This window comes from Pelodiscus sinensis, chromosome 8, assembly GCF_049634645.1.
Source record: "Pelodiscus sinensis isolate JC-2024 chromosome 8, ASM4963464v1, whole genome shotgun sequence".
Classification (NCBI taxonomy): Eukaryota; Metazoa; Chordata; order Testudines; family Trionychidae; genus Pelodiscus; species Pelodiscus sinensis.
In genome coordinates this window covers 65549214-65570858 of record NC_134718.1, presented here as the reverse complement: position 1 = coordinate 65570858, position 21645 = coordinate 65549214, and the positions used below count along the sequence as shown (strand labels likewise).

The window sequence follows — 21645 nt, the reverse complement described above, 5'->3', positions numbered from 1 at the left end:
ATCTGTGAGTGTACGTGTGTGTGTATATATGTATTGTATTGCATCATATGTTTTATTGGTGAATTGTGGTAAACAAATATTGTGGCTACTTAATTTCTAACTACAAAGTTCTGATCATATTAGATTTGGGCTTGCTGTGCATAAAGTGTGTCAAACTTCAGTTACAGACCAGGGGGTGAAGTTGGTCAATTTAATTCCCCAAGATCTAAAGAAGGTTGGTATCATTTCATATAGCACTGGCAGAGCAGATCATTACCAGACACAAATCTGTTCGTTACATGCCGAGGGTTTATAGCAAAATAAATAGACTGTCATCATAAGTTCAGAAAATTGTGTGTTCGACCCACGATAATGTGTAAAGGGCGTTTAATAGAGTTCAGCATTTATTCGTTATCTGTATGCGGACAGAGACAACAGTAGTGTTATCAGCTTTAAAAAAAAAACGTGGGTAGTTTTCTCTGTCACGTGACATAGACCCACACACACACACACACCCACACTCTCTCTCTCTCTCTCACACATACATACACACACACACACACACACGCACTGCGGCGCACTTTTTATTTTAGTCACAGCAGAAGGCTTAGCCACAAGAGATTCCACTGGTTCAAACCAGCGTAAACCAGATTTTTTTTTTTTTTTTTTTTTTTTTTTTTGCCTACAAAGGAACAGATTACCTCTTGTATCAAATTCCATATTGGGAAGGGAAAAAAATCTTTGTTTCAAAAAATATGCTGATTATCATAAACTAAAATGGTGGCTGTATACATTTAAATGCTGTTTATAGTTGTGCAGCAAGCTTAATAAAAATAAAGACATGAAAATTGCGAAGACAGTGTTTCCTTCAACATTGGTGGATGGGGGAAAATACATCTTTTGTTAATTTGAATGACTATCTCTCAGCCAACATTTAAAAAAAAAAAAAACCACAACACCCTTCCATTACCTCGCTTAGCTGCAAATCCTATGCAGAGCTTAAATTCAGCCATGCAGCACAAACAAGATAGAACGTTTTTTGTTTGGAACCTATTGAAAAAACAAATGTGCAGCATTTTGAAACTCTCGCTGATTATAGCAGGGTGGCATGCCCCAAATGGGCTCTATTGCAGGAGAGTAGTTTTAAACTTTGGCCCTTTAAGTATCATAGCCAACTGAAGATTGGTGACCTCAGAAAGAAAAGATAGCTATGCGATCAACTCCCAGATCATCTTTTTCTAAAGAGACGTAATGTTTGCCTTTTTGGGGAAGGAAGGGGGGAGGGAAAGAGAGAGATGCTAGGCCAAGTACTTGATTTTAAGAACTGGTTTGGTAGGTAAAGAGTGTGGTTTTCTTTATATCAGATTTTTGGAAGTTTCCTTTATCTTTCAGTTTAAGTCATTGCAGTAGTTACCCTCTTAGTTTATATGGTTAGTAGCCTTTTTCTCTTATTTTTTAGTAATGGGGTAAAGCATAGATTTAATTTTAGACCAACCACATGAAATACCAATGGAATATTTTTATTTTTATTTTTGGTCTTCTCGCTTGTGGAAATTCTCAGTATTTGTAAACATTCTCATCTTATACAGTAGTTGAATATTAGTCTTGTGAAATTGTAAATGAAACATGAGTATAGACTGAAGTAATTAGCTATTGTCATAGTCCAGTTCAACTGGAATTGGGGAGAAAACTGCGGGGAGGGGGGGTTCATAACGTCCATCCCTTTGCACACATTTGTTGAAATGATATTGTTATGTTCCAGTTCAACAAACTAATGTATCACTCTCCATTTTGAGAGTTAAAGTGTAGTTGATATTCAAGCTAGTGATTTTTTTTTAAATAATCCTGCCGATACAATGTTATTAATAGTGTTAAAAGGGTGGATTGCAATGAACTAGACTGATTTTACAAACACACTTCAATGTAAACATACAAAAAATATAGTGCTCCTGAATTAGGATACATATGCAGAGTGGATTTTTTTTGAAAGAACTATTTCATGATATACATAATTTTTACCTATTATTAAGTGTATTGTACACTAAATAAAGTATTACCATGTAAACTTAGTTGCTTTTAATTGGGGGGGAAAGTTGCTATAATAGGTTGAATAATAATACTGCACTTATGTTATGAATAAGAATAACAATTGGTATACCAGTGACAAACTACAGAGATAATATAGTCTATTAATAAGTCAGATGTGTTAGTAAAATAAGAAACCAGTTGTCACAACTAACAAAATATAGAAAACATCCCGAAAACTTATATATATACAAAACCACTTCAGCTGTACAATCTTAGAAGAGTGGAACAGTAAACTTGTTTTTTTTTTTTCTTTATAATATAGACTTCTATGAAGTCATTCCCCTTTATTTCATGATGGTGTCTTAGATGTGGTTTAAAAGAGAATTTCACACTATTCTCTTTGTTTAATGTGACAGTGTGAGAAAGTGATCTTTATTCGTTCAAAAAACTCTGCATGTAGTCTATGTTTAGGTTCTTTTAATGTGTTTGTCTGTGATTTTTAAATGCTAAACATGTAAACAGATAAATTGTCAATGTTAATTCTGTATCCTGTCACACAACTGATCTTTCTTTCCTGCCATTTCTTTCCTTTTTATCTTTTTTGTGCGTTCATGTTGCAGTTGATAAAATTACGTGAAGAGGTGAGTACTTTCTTGCTTTTTTGTTGTCTAGTTTTTCCTTTAAAGCTGAGTTTCCAAATCTGAAAGTAGATCTTTTTGTTTATTGTTGCAGGGAAATTTACACAAAGCAAAAATATTGATTACATTGCTTAAAAATATTCACTGTTGTGTGTCTTTTTTCCCCTTAATAACTATATGCCTACATGGGACTCCCTAGATCAAACCTTAGAAATTAATATTATTTGATAGCAGTGAAAAATTTTAAAGGCATTGGAAAAAGAAGAAAAAACCCTATTATTTGATCTGTTAAAATATTATGATCAGATCAAGTGTAGTAATAATCTTGTTTGCATCACAAAATCTTTGATGGGGTAAATACATTTATACATTGGTATTGTAAATGAAAGCACTGCTTCTGTGAATACCTGTATTGTAACATTATCAAACATGTAATACTTCACTATACATTAACTTTAGTGTAGAGCTATTGAAATACATAGTGTATGAAAGTATTGTGTACACCGTGAGAATGTAGTGCAAATAGACACACACTTATTATTTGACTGCATGTGATGCATAGGTGAAACACTACAGATTAGTATTCTGAAGTACCCGTCCTTATACTTAGTAAATGAATCATGAATAGTTAGAGATAGAAGTATACAGTTTTATGGTTGATTACTCAGATTGTGGTGTATTGTTTTCTAAAGCTGATGTCTTCTGTTGTGTGTGGTGTTGCTAGAATGTTCTAGAATGAATGTATAAGTGTGTATGTGTGCATGTGTGCACACGCACATGCAAAAGCAGGTATGTGTACTACTATTATTTTTTTCTTTCTAGTTACAACTGGTAAGGATTTAGTGGAGTCATAATTCCTAGCAGGCCAGATTTCTAAGTAGACTCCTGGAGAGAGCTCCTACTAAGCAAAATATTAACATTCTCATATAGTATGTTAGTCTTGTCTTTATTATCTTCTGACTGACTAACATGATGATGATGATGATGAACTGACAAATCAATAATGGATATTGCTCTCTGGAAAAAGTATTTATCATAAGTTCTAGGAGTGCTGATGAGAGGGAACTGGGAACTAAACTAATCAATAGCAACAAAGGGAAGTTCTTGATGTAACATCTTTAATTTTTGTTTAAAAGAACCTTTCACCAGTGTCCCAGATATGTTGCTTGTCTCTCTTTCCTGTCCCCAAATGGATCCGATATGAATGGGGTGATAATGAGGAGGGAAAGAATGCTAAAAAATAAATCTAAGATCAAGTGAAATCCCTCCCATCATTACTTAGTGCCCCTCCTTTATATTCTCTTTATAGACCTGTATTTAAACAGATAACGTTGTTGCAAGGATTCTAATAATGTGATTTCTGACGTGTTAAAACAAGATATGACTTGTAGCAAAGGGTAGTTGTTTAAAATCACACTTGCCGAATTCTTTCATGGAAGTGCATATACATGCATATATATGTCTACATTGTAGAAAACTGCAATAGAAGCATTTTGCTAACAAATTATGCCTTTTTTAAAATAAACCTTGTTCCTGACCTTTTGCAAGATACTTTCAAAACTGAATGCAGAGAATATGAGTACTGCTGCCACTTTAATGTAAATTTTGTATAACGAGGGTGCTGGACATTAAAACAGCCACATGCAAACACCTAGATAATTCAGCATTTGTGGCAAAAGGCCATGCCTTTGTGTGTTATCAAATCTCTTACAGATTTTAAATCTGTTTGTGTATCTACTAAATGAATCATGTTGCATACTAGTAATTTCTTTCTCTTCATGTATTTTTTAAGTCTTGTCAGTTACCTTTTTTTTTTAATTATTATTATTATTTTTTTCTTTTTGGAATGGCGTGGGAACCTCTTTAAAGAATATATCCAGTTAACATAATATAATGCTTGATTAAATTGAATTGACAGAGGAATAATTTAATTTTTTGTGTTCCGAGTACTACCTATACGATAGGCTATAATTATGGTTGTATTTTTATACCGAGCGTCCAATGCACACTGAAATCTCAATGAAGGATAGTACAGTGTCTCAGGCATGGCTCTAGTCATGTAGTAAAACATCAAGACATCTCCAATTATAGTTCTCCTAAGGAGGTATAAGCTGATCTTAAAAGAAATAGTGATTTTCCATACAGTTTGTTAATAAAAAGTACACTTCCTCTTATTCCGTGGCTTTATTCAAACACACATGCAGCACGTAGAATTCTATGGAAGCAATGTTGCTCTGTCTCTCTAGTCTCTGAAATCTCAGTTTGAATCCAGCCCACATGGAATGACTAAATCTCTAGTGATAGCATGCCACTTTGCAAAACTTCCTCTCACAACTTCAGATAGAGGCTCTTTCTGAAGCTACAAGACAGACTGTATCACCTCACTACCCACCTTACAAAGGGTTGGGGATAGTGTGGGGGACTGAGTTTGGGGAGGGGCGGGAAGGAGTTGAAAGCATCAGCTACTACTATAGTTCATTGCCTTTCATGACCAAAAGGATGGTATTCATCCAAAACCAAACACAGAATGTAAATAACACCATCAGTTACAACAAAAATTAGGTTTTTATTGTAGAATGATTTAGGTGGGAAGGTTTTGAAAGACGCAGCATTGAGTTAATGTTAGCACTGAATACACGGTATTCTAGTGTTCTAATTGCTTAGAGCAGGGCTAGGCTGGACTGAGGGATCCTGCTTTGCATTTTCAGTATAATTTTTTTCTTAGCTATTATATGCAAACACACATACTAAAATACATGTGTGATTGGATAAATGTGCTGAATTATAACACCATACAATGTGAATTCTGACTTCCTCCACACATGCACAATTCATCTGAACAAAAATGTTATTTTCATTTTAAGCATATGACAACACTAAATAACTCTTCTGTAATTAAAAAGTAACGTGTGTTGTGCTGCTGAGTCCTTGAGTCTGTGCCTACAATATTCAAAGTCTCTCCACTTAACTTTCGGAATTGTCATCTTTTGAATCTCAGATTCTTTGGTGATCCTAGAATCTAAGCTTTACTTTAAGGAAAATATTTGACACATTATACAGACCTGGCACATTCTTTGTAAAATTTAAACTAGCATAAATTGAATCTTACCATTTTAATCTTACACATTTCTTTAAACAGGGTGTCTGAGCCATAGGGAAAAAATAAGCTGTTGTTATGAAAAGCTACCTTTTTAAAAAACTTATTACATAAAATTAACGCTAATTATTTAGATTGGCAATGACTCCTAAGAACACACACCACTCTAGGTGCTGTTATGATTTCAATTAGTATTCCGTAACTTATGTTTTTAAATGTTAAGTGCTTGTGCTGCTTTTTTTTTTCTTGGTGGCCTGCCCCCCATGAATGTAAAGGCTTTTGTGCAATTTACTCTTAACCTATCCACTGTGTATTAGACGACTCTATTAATTATTATAGACTGTTATTGCAGCTTTCCTGACCTTCACATTGGGTCTTATCTGTGCTGATCTAAATGCATTGTTTTAATGATTTAAAAAAAAAATTCAAGGCAAGCTTTGATGTGGCTTTAGCTGCCTCGATCGTCTGGCCGCATCTCAGAGATGTGTCACCTATGCCGGGAGGGAATAGGGAAATCACGTTTTGAATGGTAATGATAACATACTAATCACTTCCTTTCTTTGAAGATAGAAGCGAGATATTCTGTCAGCATCCCTGGCTGCTAGAGCTTGGAGGCATTGGTCTAGGTGTATTAGCTTAAGTGTGCATGTCAATACAGCTTGCATCTCCCAAGATCCATAGGGGCTCATTAGAGCAAGGTAGATCGTTTCAGTAGACAGCCACTCAGATAATATGTATGGCACCTCCTTTTTTATTATTATTAGAAAGCATTCCTTCGATTTTTTTTTTTAATGACATCTGTCAACAAGGCAAAGTTATAGGAGTTGTTTTTGACATGTACCAAAACTGTATTTTGGGGTGAAGGAAGTGTTGGTGAAAGTATGTGTGTCTGACTAGTTTATACATATTTTTGACAGCTTGATTAGAACTAGTCTAGGATTAGTGCTCTAAAAAGAAATAAGGCTTACATTTTGAGAGCAGGTTATGGGTGGAGAATAAAGTAGTGAAAATGATCATTTTATCTTTGTACTTTCGCTAATTGTAAAAATGTGTAGTGTTATATTTTTGCCAAAGTTCATAAAATACCTCTTCATGTACATAAATGAGCCTGTATCTTTTTAAATGTTTTGATATATGGATCTAGACACCAGTGTTTTATTGCTATATGTGTTTACTTCAAGCGGTCCTAAAATATATCTGCTATTTAGTATTCTGTGTGAGTAGAATTTTGTTTATATATAGTAGTTCAATGAAGTAGAAGTATAGTCCACTGAAACCCTGTTAATACTAAAAATTACCACCTGCTATAATAATGATGTTTTGTGAAATTATTGTTCAATGGTAAATGTGGATGTTTATATCTGATAAAATAGTGGAATAATTTTCAGGTTGATCTTCAGGCAGTGCCCATATATAGCATAAGCATTCGATCTGATCAGTGTTCTCATGTAATAACAATGAAGCATATATGCACTGTTTCAAAACAAAATGATTGGTACATATAATTATAATTGATCACAGACCTACCTCTTCCAGTGGTGCTTGTTATAGGCTATTCCATTGGAATATCTGTAGATATTTTTATGTGTTGGCATATGAAAGTGTAATTAAAAGGGGGGGGGCAGAGAGAACATTGTAGACTGCAGTCTGATTTTTTTTTCCTTTTTCTTTTTCAGAGGGCACATCTGCTCGATAACACAGAGAGGCTGGAAAGGTCATCTCGGAGACTAGAGGCTGGATACCAAATAGCAGTGGAAACCGGTAAGAATTCTGAGAGTGAGCAAATTGTCTTGCTTATGCACAGCAGTCTTCACAACACATGACATTTCAGGGAAACTTCAAAGGCGAAGCAGAGACAGCAGCCCGAGATGTGGTTTACATATTGGGGAGACAATTGGGAGCTTATTTGCACTTATCTTTTTTCAAGTTAAAAGGCATGACATCTACTGAAAACAGTTCCTGAGGTTTAAAAGTATACATCTGAAAAGAGATGGAATACTTTGTCTAAATTCTACATTTGTCTTAATGTGCAGTTACATGTTGTCAGTTTACCCACCCGCAATGATTGCTAGCACACACTGTAGACTCCAGTTGTTTTTGTTTTTTTACCTTTATTGATATATGTAAAAATTATTTTAATAAAGCTGTAAGATATTATCCAAAGATGAATAAATGATAAGGTTGCTAACTCAACTTTCTTGAAATCGGTTGTGCAATGAATTGTTCAGGTTTTTTATACATATACAGTGAAGTCAGCAAATCATACCTTATTTCTGTTAAATTTTTACCAATTCAAAGAAAAGAGAGGTAAATCAAAGCTTAATGTATTACTTTTATTATTGATAATAACTCATTTCAATTGATACTTTAAAAATCTTCATTAAAATAAACTTGTCAGTAATTTTTAAAAAATGCAACAATAACCAAGTACCCAAAGTCTAATCTCCTTTAATGAATATGGTCATCCAAAATTATGGAAAGTTTCACGTAATGCCTATTATATTGTAAAAGTAAAATACTTTTCTGAGACCATTCTAGTTAATTGGTATCTTACATAATCTAATATGTATTATTTAAAAGGTAAGGTAAGTTTATTATTTGTAAAGTTAATATTATGTTAAGCAATTGGCATTGTTATTTTTATGCCCACATTTAAATTATTTTGGGTTTAGTGACATGAAAAATTATGTAAAAGAAGTTGTCAACATGCCATATGTGAAATGGAAAATTAAGTAATTACTTCACGAAGAGGTCTGAATAATGGAAATGGAAACTATATGAGTAAAGATAGCCTTGCTATAAGTTCTCAAGAGTTCTAACCGTGACCATTACTCTTTTTTAGAAGGGCTGTTTTAATTAATTAAAAATTCAACTCTGCTTTATCATATCATATGTTCTTGCCCAGGCAAAGGTTATGTAGGATATCTGCCTCTTCCGTTAGGGATGAAAGTAGCTTATTCCTTCCTCCCATCCTTTGTAACGTGGTATCGTTAAAAGCATCATCCTGTCAACTTTCATTACTTATGTCTCCATGGCCATTTCCATTAAGTATGTATGATTATGGGCCAGTTATTCAGCTTATGTAAACTGACAATTTAATTGACTATCCTGGACTTACATTAATTGAAACACGTTGAGGATTTGTAAATTTTAGGTCCCAGTGTTGACTATGAAGATTTTGGAGAACAATAATAATATATTAATTTAATACAATGTAAGAATTAACTTTTTACAAACATGTGGATCTTTTGTATATAATCATTCTGTATATGTTGCCATATAAGTACAGATTCTTCATTTTTGAACTCTGATTCACCATTAACTTGGTTTTCAGACATAGATCTCCCTTTGTGTTGGAAGGAGAGGGTGACACGTGGCCATCATGATTATTTTTAATGTGTGTGAAGCCCTGTGTAATAACGTCTGATTACTTTCATTTCTGGAATACTTAGTAGTTCAAATTCATTTTAGGACACTCTATAAAATATTTTTGTTACAGTCATTGGCAGCTCATAATATTAGAAAACAAAATATATCATACTGTACTAAACCTCCTGTGTTGTCTTAAGGGTTAATTAAAGATTGCTTGGCAAATTTCTTACCAGTTCTTATGGCCACATGTTAGCTGTGCTGCCTCTCTAAATTGTTTACTTCTCAAGTCACTCATGTATTTGAGAACATAAGCCAAGAACTATTGAAAGGGACCTAACTTCATTCTGACTTCTTTATTTCAGTGGATAAGCACCCAAAGATTCTGGAGCTTCATATTAGGGATGTTAAATTTCAATTGTCTAATCGAATAGTTGATGCAAATTTGCATTGACTGTTCAATTAGTTGATAAGGGCACCTCTGCCTTTGAAGCATAGCAACAGCCTCACGGTGAAAGCACTGTGAAAAGTATGGGTCCAGCGGGAGATTCAAGCAGTCTCCTGCTGTCCCCGTACTTCCCGTGGCATTTTAAAGTGGCAGTGCCGCATGGATCCCGAGGTCAGCTGGTGACTCCCCAACTGACCCTGGGCTTCATGCGGCGCTGCTGCTTTGAAATGCCTCAGGAAGCCTGGTGTAAGGCTCCATGTAGCGTTTCAAAGAGGCAGCACCGCATGAAGCCTGGGGTCAGTGAGGAAGTCCCCAGCTGACCCTGAGCTCCACACGGTACTGCCACTTAGAAGCACCCCCTCATTTTCCCCTTGCTCCTTGCGGCATCTTTCTCATAGAGGCAGCAAATGGGGGAGTGACTAATTGACTAGTGTGTCAACTATCTGATAAACATTTTGCTTATCAGATAGTCGACTAGTCAACTAGTCATTCACATCCCTACTTCATACCTCAGGAGGCACCATACATCACGATACCATTAGGAAATTCTGAAGCCTTAAATATATGGGGAGATCTCCTGAATGTTTAAGGATTAAATTTGCCGTATCCCAGGAGGCCCAGATGAGGGTTCTGGCACTTCATGACCAATTAACTTTAGTAAAACTGAAGATTGTATGGCTTCCCAGTACTGGGAGACATTTCACCATAAATATTTATAGGGATTCATTCCTAACATAACAGGTGTTAGAGTACTGATATAGTAGCAAGCAATAGTTGGTTCAGTCCAAACTCTACTTAATTGCGTCTTAGTAATTTAAATGCATTGAGCTGTATTTCATCTGGTTCAAACTACAAGTAGGTCTCAAGTCATATGATTTTCTTAAAGAAACCATTTGTTATATGGATTATGTTTTTGGAGGCCTTAATGCTGGCTGTAATAACTAGGATGAAACTTAATTGTACTTACCCACGCAAGCACATTTTTTTTTTCTGTTGATGACCATTGTTGGTCATCATGGTAAAGGACAGACAAGCAGGTAGACTCTTTCTGTGGATTAATGCGAGATGTTTTTTCCTATTTGAATAGAATGTTTTATCACTTAAATGTTAGTTGTGTCCAAACTGAATTCTGGAGCTTCCTTCTCTTCTCTGTAGAGTATGCTTAGTTTCGGTGTGTATTTCTCTCTATGAAATTCGTATTCAACTTTTGTAAGCGGTATTGCTTCTGTGGACATTTTGAAATGCCTTGTTTAATTCATCTTCCGAAAAGTAACTGTAGTGCAAGTACTCAGTAATGTGTGATGTCAATAGGGGAAAAACAAAGACTAGATCAAACTCATGTGAGGCCATTATGGTTGGAAAGCTTTCAGCATAGCCTTGATTGCTAAATACTTTCTGAAGGAGAATACTGAAGTTAATATCTAGACCTCACCCTGCATCATGAAAATCTACAGAGGATGTACAACCACTAAATGCCATCCACATTTATATGATATGATATTAAAGATACCAGTAAGTGGTTTCCTTTTCTTCCTGGGCCTCGGGATTACCACAAAACACTCTAGATGTGATTTCTGTGAACTATAAAACCTCTCTGCATCATCACACTTTCTGAGTTTTGCTCCGTGAATGGTGATTGACTATATTGGTATGTCTCCAGAAGCAGCTCAAGTCCTCTGAACTACTAGAAAGGTTTGTATGCTAAGTGAAAAATTCCTTGCAGTAAATCTCAAAACTTAGGGCTGTTTTCATATCTCCTAATTCCAAACAAACTTCCTATAAAAAATATCTGTGGAGAAGATCCATCTCAACCTAGGTTTCAAATCTTTCTTATATAATAGAAGTTTGCATTACTATTTTGTGTTTGGAAATCCACATGATACACAATGCAAATACAGTTGACAAGTGTTCTGGACTTTTTCATGAGCCTGTAAAATATAAACCTCTGTGATTGTGACCGGGAACTTCAATTCCATCTGGAAGTGCATTGCCAGCCTAGACACTCTGTAGTGGCCTGATTTTATAAAGAGAGGATGATCATTTAAAACTCTAAAAGATAATATCAGTAGTATCACATTGCCTTTAAGGTTCCCTATAAGCTTCACACCCACGCTGGTGTACAGCTCTTTTCTGAGCCTTGTGCAGAGGCTTAGAGCTCCCTGTGCAGGCTAGGTGCTCAACTAATTGGCTGGGGAAGCAAGGAATGGGGCACTTGCCCTCTCAGCGGAGCAGAAGGAGCAGTAGCTGCTGCTGCCTGCTCTATATGGAGAAGCTGGCTTCAGCCTGTACTCCAGGGCCGGGCAAAAGATGATCTGCAGGCAGGATCCGCCAGCCAGAGCCTCAGCCGGCTCCCTGCCTGCCCTGCACCCGCTTGGCGCACTGGAAGCCGGATGCAGGGTCACATGTATGTTTGTGAACACAGAGAGCCTGGAGAGAGGAGTAAGAGGCTTTTCATTTGGCTCCCATCCTCAATAACTCCCATTGGCTGTTTTCGACCAATAGCAGCTGCCTGTTTGCAGGACAGGCAGCATGTAAAGTGCCCCTCCTCCCTCAACTCCCAGGCCCACAGCATTCAGTTTAGAGCAATAAACATGACTCCTGCCACTCCCCTGAGCACATACAGCAGCTGGAAGGCAGGGACCTGGGCTAAGGAACCTGCTGAGCAGCAGGCTTTGAGCCAGGTAAGGTCTGGCACTCCAGCCCCTTCCTATCTATCACCAACCCTCTGCCTCCCTTCTGCCCTCCTACTCCATGTAACCTAAACCTTCTGCACCCTTGCTCCAGCCCCCATACACCTTCCCAGATACTGCATCCCCTCCTACATCTCCCTCCTCTGGTCACAACCTCGTCTCAGACCTTGCACTCCAATCTGCTATCCCTGGTCACAGTCCAAATCACTGCACCTCCTCCTGCATCCCTACCCCAAGCCACAACCCCTTCCCAGGCCCTACTCACCCGTCAGTTGCCCCAGGTAACAATCCCCTAATTCATCCAAACTCCCTCCCAGATCCCACATTCATCCAAACTCCCTCCCAGTCCCTTACCCCAAGCTCCCTTCTGCACTGAACCTCCATCCCAGACCCAATAAAGGAAGAGTGCAGCTCTCGACCACTTACCAGATTTTTGGAGTGCCCCTGCCCCCCCCCCCCCCCCCATCGAAAGTTATTGCCCATCCCTGTGTTAATGGCTTAAGGTAAAAAAGAAAAAGATTATTTTAACAGAATTTTTTTTGAGTGTTGCAGATACCTAAAACTCGGATCTTAATGATTTTTTTTTAAATCCTGTGTTACTAATTAATACCTGGTAAACTGTATTGCATTAAGACCAGATCTTTGCTGTCTGGTAGAGTTCTGGCTCTTATGAGTCAGAAATAGCAAATAATAGGTGTGATGCTACCTGTTTTTCAGAATGAAACCTTATTTGAAATATCTTTGAAACATGTATCTGTCTGTTAGAAAGGATGATTATACATGTACTCCAAGGTCTCAGAGGGGTAGCCATATAATCTGAAGGAAATGTCTACACTGCATGCTTATTTGGAAATAAACTATTCCGGAAGAAATACTCCAAAAATAGCTTATTTTGAACTAGCTCACCTCCAGTAGAGGGAAACCTCAAAATTAATCCAAGGCAGGCTCCCCTAATGTGGACGTGCTACCTCAATTTAGAGCCATACACAGGGGAGTAATTATTCTGAATGGCCCCGAGGAGGAGCTGTTTCGAAATAGCAGCAGTGGAGCGTCTACCCTTCAGCTACTCCGAAATAACTATTTTGGAATAGGCATTATTCCGCGTCGAATGAGGTTTACAGAGGTTGGAATAAGCTGTACATTATTTCAAATTTATTTCAAAATAACAGAATTGCCGTGTAGATATATGCATTGTTGTTTTGGAATAATGGCTGTTATTCTGAAATAACGTTGCTGTGTAGATGCACCCTAGCTAAAACAACAATAATGGTCCTGTAGCACCTTAGACTAACAAAAATATATAAATAGTATCAGGAGCTTTTGTGGGCACAACCCACTTCTTCAGCCAAGTTAGTGTTAATATTTCTTTTTATTTGATTTCATACTAAATAATCATAATCATTGCTCCTTGTTAATTATATTTTCGTCCACACCTATGGACTACTTAACACACATGCACACATGTAGTTTTAGTTTGTACTGGTGTGTGCACATCCACACACTACCTTAATATTGGTGTTGCACAAAAGAAATTTTAACCTGCCCAAAAGAAAATTCCACCCGCCCAAGGATGGAAAATCTTAGAGGAAACACTGATTGCCCTGTTTTTTTGACTCCTTCAGCCACTAAAAAATGCAGATAATGCAAATGATTTAGCCTGGACTGAATGTGAATGTGTAGGCTAGCATTATGTACAATATAGTGGTTGTTCTCTGAATGTAGTATGGAAGTTCTGCTTTATCACTGACTTGCCATACTAATAAGACCTGAATTTCTCTTTCTATTTCCTTAGATCAGTGATTACAAAATGTGGTTAGTAAATTGCTGGTGGTTCATGGAAAGCTAGATAATCATATGGTTCTAATTTCCATTTTTACCTTCTAAAATGTATTTAAATATAATAAAATATATTAAATACTTTGCTAATGCTAATTTTCTATATAATCAATTTCTGTATTAACCTAAGGAATGTTACATAATTACAAATGGAAAGAGAGGTGTTCCGTGGAATTATAAGCATGTGGAGAAGGTCCCTAGAAAATTTCTCCATTAGGATATGTCCTTCCTATAAAATTATTTCAGATCCCTAGAGTCCAACCTACAATAATTCAGTTCCATTGTATGAATTTGGAAGGGCAGTCAAACAATGCACATTTTTTTTCGTGTTGCAAAATGTTCTTTCCTGGCCTGTTAGTAAATCGAGGTTTTGACCTGTGTTTGTTTCAAATACCATTCCCAAAGTCCAGCATCTTCTCCTACTCTTCTGTTATCTTACCTTGATTGTAGGATGTGTTTCAAGGTGTTCCATCAGTGATAGGGTTGCTCTAAATAAGGTCATACTATTAATGCTTGAGATTTTGCAAGCAGTAGAGGACATTTAAAGAAACATCTTCCATTCAGATGAATAGAATTTAACCTGCAATTCATGAATATATATCTGAACAAGGTACTACCTTAACCTAACTGCAGTAGATATCTTTGCAGTTGTTAGTGGGTGAATTTCAACTATTCAGTGATTTGATGTATCCATATATCCACAATGTTATCTGACAACTGTGGACTACTCCTTCGTTCCTGATGGAACAGCATTTGACCATGAATTCCTGCCTTTAAGGACATAATTCTTCCTAAGTTCTGAAGTGGTTCTGCTGTCAAAGTACATTCCTAGTGGGGTAATTAGATGTACATGGGTAAAAGTAAAATGTGGTATCAAAAAAGTTAAAACTGAAAATCTCCAGCTACACTGAGACCATCCCACTGCAAATGCAGGGTTTAGGTAGAATATGCATTAAACATTACAGCAATCAAAAACTTTAAAACAGAAGGACATAAAGTGTGTTAACTCGGTATAGGAAAGATTTAAATGGTTATAAAACCAATTTTTAATAATAGTTGTAGAGGCCAGCTTAGCTTAAATGGGCCTTTACTGTTATGGATGCACAATTTTGTTGGAGCAATTAAGATCACTTGGGTATCTGATTTTGTGTTCAGCTTCACAAATATCTAAATGAAATTAATTATTGCAAATGTAAATATGAAAGCCAGGTTTGAAAATCTGGCCCCTAATTTCCAATTCCTCTTGCTAAAAATGTTTTCCTATCCAAGATATTTACATGTACTATCCACTTGTTTTATCTATAATGAATTATTCATACATGTGTATGTGAATATGGTATGTAAAACCTTTCATTAGTGAAAGCAGGCTTCTGAGTTAGGGCGCATATACCAATATCGCCTTCTCAGGTGTTTCTTTGATATCCCTGAAGAACATCTTTCTTCTGAAATCTTAATCCAAAGTTTCTATAGTGAAATGAGTTTTTATGCAGCTCTCTGTTGCAGTCAGAGAAAGCTTTTTCATGATCAGTGTTTCTTCTCCTCCAAGGGATTTTTCATGTTTCATATATAAATTTTTCTTTGCAGGCTGTTTTCTATTAAAATCTGTTTATTGTTTCAGAAATTCATTTGGAAAGAATATATTTCATTTCTAAAATGTTAGGCCCTCTGCCCCCATCCAGATTCTAGGTGTGTGGAGGTTATTGGGTGGGAGGGGTGGGCAGGTGATGAGGTAGCCTGTCTTGTGATATCAGGCCCCAGCCTCATGTACTGCGGAGGGCAGAGCAAGATTTCTCAGGAAAGAGCTATCCGCCAACGGAAATGGGTTTTAATCAGTATTTTCAAGGACTGCAGATTCCAGGATGAACCACCATCAGTGGTGATGCGTTGCAGTTTGTTTTGTGGATGTTCATGGCAAAGTGATTTAAGTCACTGGTTAAAATTTTAAAAAATCTATTTTTGGTTAAAACTACTGAATAATTTTATTTTGTGCATTGTTAATTTCACTTTTTCAATGTCTTGTTATCTGCTTTTACTATTTTATCTTGTGTGCTATAGAGGTCTCACCTGAGAATAGGGCCCCATCGTGCCAAGGTTATGTGTAACCAAGATAAACAGAGGGCAGGAGGAGAAACTATAATACATTAATAGGTATTATTACTGCTATTGCCCTGAGATCCCTTTTCCATGACAGGCTGCTCCCATTTTTTCCTTACTCTTCCATATTGCACTACACTTATTAACCACCAATCTCAAATATCATTGTGAGGTACATAGCACCAGGATATAATTTACTGCATACAATTTGCCTTTAAATACAGGTGTCCTTCTGTACTCATTCATTCACTTACCAATCACTGACTAGATCAACAACTGTTCCAAGTACAAAGTAAACTGGAGGAGAATCTAAAATGCTGAACGCGAGTAGAGAAATTCAACTTGCAGCAGTCTCAACTCCTTTGATCACGTTACATGAGCTAAGTGTAACTTTTCATTGGAAAAGCAAAACAAAAACAAACATCTTAGTTGAGTGTGTTCTAGAAGACTTATTAAAAGACTTATCAATACAAGTGGCCTAACTGAGTTTCCAGCAGCTTCTATTGACTTCATTGGAGCTGCTCGCATGTTTCTGTGCTTGATTAAATTGAAGTATTTGAGGATGGTGTCTCATATCATCATATTAATTTTACAGGCCTCATAGCTCTTGTCTTAGCAAAAAAAAAAAAAAAAAAAAAAATGTTGTGACACTGAAAAGATCCACATCATCACTCAAAAGCAAAAATAATTTTTTTTACACCTATCTTTAGAAAAAGGTTAAAATCAATGGCCTTCATGACTAGCAGACTAGACACATTCTTCCAAGACAATGTCATAAAGCCTAAGGAACCCCTTTTTGGATTACTGAAGGGCTACGTGTTGCCAACTAGTGTGCGGTGGCATTCCTCCTCTTCTCACTCTGCCTCATTCTTCTGCTCACTTCCTCGTCTCATCTCTTCATGTTCTTTATTTTCCCCCTTCCTCGCCCTTCCTAGCTTTTTTTGCATACAGATCATTGCATACCCATGGGTGAGGCTCTCATTTTTAATTCATCTGTTTTAATGTAAATCATGATAAACCCTTTGGACCGACCTGTAACTTTAAATGATTCTATTTCATGTTTTCCAATCAATATTAATCTTGCTCCTGGCAAGTGGAATCTTTGTATGACTTTATGCAGTCTTCTATTTCTATATAATTCTATACAATTGTATTGTATTTTTGGCACCACCACTCCAATATGAGCGGGAGGGGAAGGAAAATGAGGTCTTTTGCGGACATGGGCATTTCAAATAAGCAGTACTCAGTTGGCACATACGGAGGAGGGGCTTGTCACTGGATCAAATGACACCACTTTTGTGTGCTGTGCGAGCCCATCAGTGACTGCTGGATATGTTTGTGATATACCCAATCATTATAGTCCACCTTACCCCTCCTGCAAAAGGGGTGGTTGGTGAGGTCCCTGCAAGGGATATGCTAGAAGGACTGGAAGGAGAGGGAGGCGGGGCTGGTTGAATCCCCTGGGGATGTGAGGGCCTGGCAATGGGTCTGCTGGAGGGACATAGATGGGAAAGGGGGGAGAAGCTGGTAAAAGCACTCTCCAGTTAATAATGGGAGAAAACAAGGGGAAGGGGAAAGAGTAATGAACTGTACATTTTATCTGCTGTGTAGTCCCAGACATCTAATAATAAAATTGTAGACTGATTAAAAGCCATACCAAATGTTTCCTGTCCTTCTTTCGGCATAGCCAGACAATTTTTGGCATAATTTTTGCGGGAGAGGGAGGGAATGAGGTCTTTTGCAGAAATGGGCATCTTTAATTTACCCACTATAACATCCCTTCAAGCACTTATGTGGCCCAGAAGCTACCTCTAAGCATTTTGCAGATAACCAAAGACTTAGTGGGTTTATATTATTTTGCATTTATACTGCAACACATTTCTTTCACTACAGTAATATAGGCTCTGATTCTGGAACATATTTAAGCACATACCTAACTTTAAACTCATAGTTTAGTTGATTTAAGAAGTGTACACTGTTTAAATATTTTGCTGAACTAAGGAAGTGATTTAAAAAGTTGAAATCTGGAGGGCATCTTTATTCTATTGAATCTTGTAACTTACCTAAATCAAACAGGAGAAGAAAAAGCAGGAGACAAAATTCCAGTTTATTTTCAGATGCAGAGAAACACTGTTGTTGTGATCATATTACACTGCGCTCCTATACCTTTCCTAGCTGTGGGGTTTTGGTTTGTTTTTTTAACCAAGTTTTGTTTCTCATTGTATTTGACCTTTGATACTGAGAAGTTTTCCCTTTAGCTGGTGCTTATGTATTTGATAGATTTTTCTTGGGTGTGTACCACTTATGTTAAGTGGAAAGCTTAAACATTTTTTAAAAATCATGCTGGTTTTTGTACTTCTTTTTTAAGCCTTTCACCTCTGCTTCCTGTTGGGCTTACAGTGTTTTCCCACATTTGCACAAAAGAACAAAACTTAACATTAAAAAATTATTTGTACTGAAGAACAGGATTTTCCACATAAAGTCAATATCAAAAGGGCTCTTGTGGTGGATCATCATTCAAGTACAGTACTTTGTTGCCCTTTACATCTTGAGTCTGAGAGTCCAAGGCATAGTTAAACAAATACCTGTTTTTGATAGAGGGAAAAAATACTTGCCCTAAAGCCAGACAGAGAAATTGATCTTTGAAAAACTGTACACCTAATAGAGAGAAGGCAGAGTGGCTTGTAATGTCACCCTTATTTATCCAGTGTTCACTTCTGTGCTAGTTCAACTACAGTACGTATTCAGAAGCTTTTAGTGTCATCTTGTGAAGTTAACATTTTTCCACATGCGGAAGAAACATTTACTCTTTCATAGTCACTGACATTTGTGATTATGCAAAGGAGGGACTTTTAAAATACCAACTGTTTTCCAGCATTCAGGTTTGTCCAATAGTTTATGGATTTAGTTTAATTCTGATTAACAATTAAGTTTAAGTGCATATGGCCATATTCTCAGTTGGTGTAAATCAGCCTATCTCCATTAAAGTCTATGAAGCTGTACTGATATGCATCAGGTAAGGATTGAATTAATAATTTGATAGTAAATTCATTTTTCTATTTTTGTAATAGAAAAGCATTACAACTTCTTAGTAGGTTCATGCTTAGGCTGGCTGTCATATAAATAAATAAGGCTCTGCTAGTCGAATTGTTTGAGATAGGGATAGATGTCGTTGCAATATACTAATGTATATCAAATTTATATATTTTCAATTTGCAGCTTGATGATAATAAGCCTGAGTATCAAAAGATAAATGCTATGTTTGCTTTTTTCCCTCTGAAATCAAAGTTTGTTGCATTTTGCAAAGTAAAACTTAAGGAAAAATCTTCTCTGAGCTGGTGTCAACTCTGTTTTTCCCTTATATGGAGCCCCAGTGAACTAAAACGATTTTTAGTTGTCTTTTATTTTAGTTTTCTTACAGAATATGGAAAAACATATCTTTATGGCACCTTAAATTTACAACTTGGTGAGATGAAGATTATTTCTGTATTCTTTGCTGTTTTCTTTGCTTTTGTCTCTCATCTACCATATGTCCAGAATGCCATCTTCAGAAACTTTTTGTCCATGGGCTGCATTTCATTGATATTGTTGAATAATGGAGACTGCAGTCTCTGTCATTACTGCTCTTAGTTAATCTAAGTACAGTGTGGAAGCAAAACAATGATATTTTTAACAAAGAAAAATAAATAGATTTTTATTTGTCAGGATTTATTACAATTAAAGTACATTATTTTAAATCTCTTCAAAATTAAATTCCTACTTAGTGACTATGCTAAAGCCTAACTTTACTGTTAACTACTAAAATAATTTTTAAAAAATTGCTACATCAGTACTTATTAATGAGTCAAAGGTTTGTTCAGAGGAAAACATCTTTAACTTTTAAGATCAGATTAAGCTTTATATTATGTCATAGTGTCATGTACCACTTGCATAAGTGTATTACTTTCAGTCTTAATAGTGGAATGAATGCTGCTATTTACATTGTTCTGTTGTGCAGAACAGCTTTTCTTTAATTACCTTTTGGTTTCAATATTTTTTTTTCCTTTGGAATAATTCATTTAAAGCTGAAAACAAACTGGAATTGGAAAAGCAGGAAAGCTTGTTTTCTACTTCCAGTATATAAAAACTTAGGTGAGGGAGGTTGAGATCTACTGTTTCTAAAGTGTTGAAAAACAAGTAGCTGGATTTTCAAACCTAACCTGAGCAAGTTAGATGCCTAACTCATATTGATTTCAATTACCAAAGTTTAAATACATTCCAAGATTTTCCATCTACTTCAGTGAGTATTAGAATAAGTCCTAAGAGCCTAATTCTGCCTTTGAATGCACTCAGTTACTAAAATGGGAGGTCCATATGAATATTCGTAGACATAATTTGATGGGTTTTTTGCCCCACTTTATATAATATCTGTATTAGTATATCTGATTTATTTACAGAATCTAATATGATGTGCTTGGTTTATTGCATAGAAGAAATATGAAAGTCTGAGTCCATATTAGACTGTTTTCATAAACTTTTTATGAAAAAACTTGATTTTGTTTTACCTTGGAGATAATTTTTTTTCTTAGAATTCATCCTGATGTTAGGATGACAAGTGAACTTCTTAGAGCACTTACTTTTTAATCCATGTTTGAAATAACACCAACAAACAACAGTATTACAAGGTTTATAATTGAAATTGTTCTTATTGTATAGACACCTTAGAGACATAATGCTTGATTGCAGGATTGAAGATGTGTTTTCTCTAAATTAGTAACACTACATTTATCTAGGCCTTTATTTGAATTGTTGAAAGCTATTAGAAAATAGTCCTTGTAACCCTATTTTAACTTCTATAGTTTCCTTTTCTTGTATCTTAGCAAAATATAGTGTTTTCTTATCTCAAAAGATTAAATATGCCCATTTTACTTATGTGATATTTATATGTGGATAGGAAATAGAAGTCAGTATCAAGATTTGTTGACCCTTGAGATCTAATATTGACCTGGGCGAGTATTAACTTCTCAGATCGATAAATGCTGTTATTGACCTCAAAGAAAAGTCAATATTTGCTTGTTAATTTGCAAACTATGACTGCAAGGAAATGTAGCACATTTTGTTCTTCATTATTACCCTATTTATATCCTTTTTTTAATGTCTTCAGTATTTTCACCTAGAGATCATCATGTCAAAACATTTGAGTCCCAATTTTTAGAAGGTTGGGGAGACAGGCATAGTACATTATGGAATAATTGATAAGTAGAACATGTATGTGATTTCCTGTAGCTCATAATAATAATATACAGAATAGCTATATTGTATCTGTTTTCTCTTTGGGCAGTCCAGTTCACTTCATTTCATTTTTTCTGATGCATTTCATGAAAACATTGCATAAAAATACAATATTTTAGCTGCCAAAAGAACATATCTGTATGAATATATGAAGGATGAAAGAGTGACTACTAGAAATAAAGAGACTGAACATGA

General features: G+C 36.0%; 1 protein-coding gene across 6 annotated transcripts in view; it reads left to right on the top strand.

The window, feature by feature from the left end:
* Nucleotides 1–21645, top strand: part of VTI1A (vesicle transport through interaction with t-SNAREs 1A) — a 444836-nt gene that overhangs the window by 100200 nt on the left and 322991 nt on the right. For all 6 annotated transcript variants that reach the window (XM_075935463.1, XM_075935464.1, XM_075935465.1 and 3 more), the window contains exon 5: nucleotides 7419–7503. In XM_075935463.1, coding sequence (XP_075791578.1) covers nucleotides 7419–7503 — 85 coding nt within the window. The remainder of the gene's footprint in view (nucleotides 1–7418; nucleotides 7504–21645) is intronic.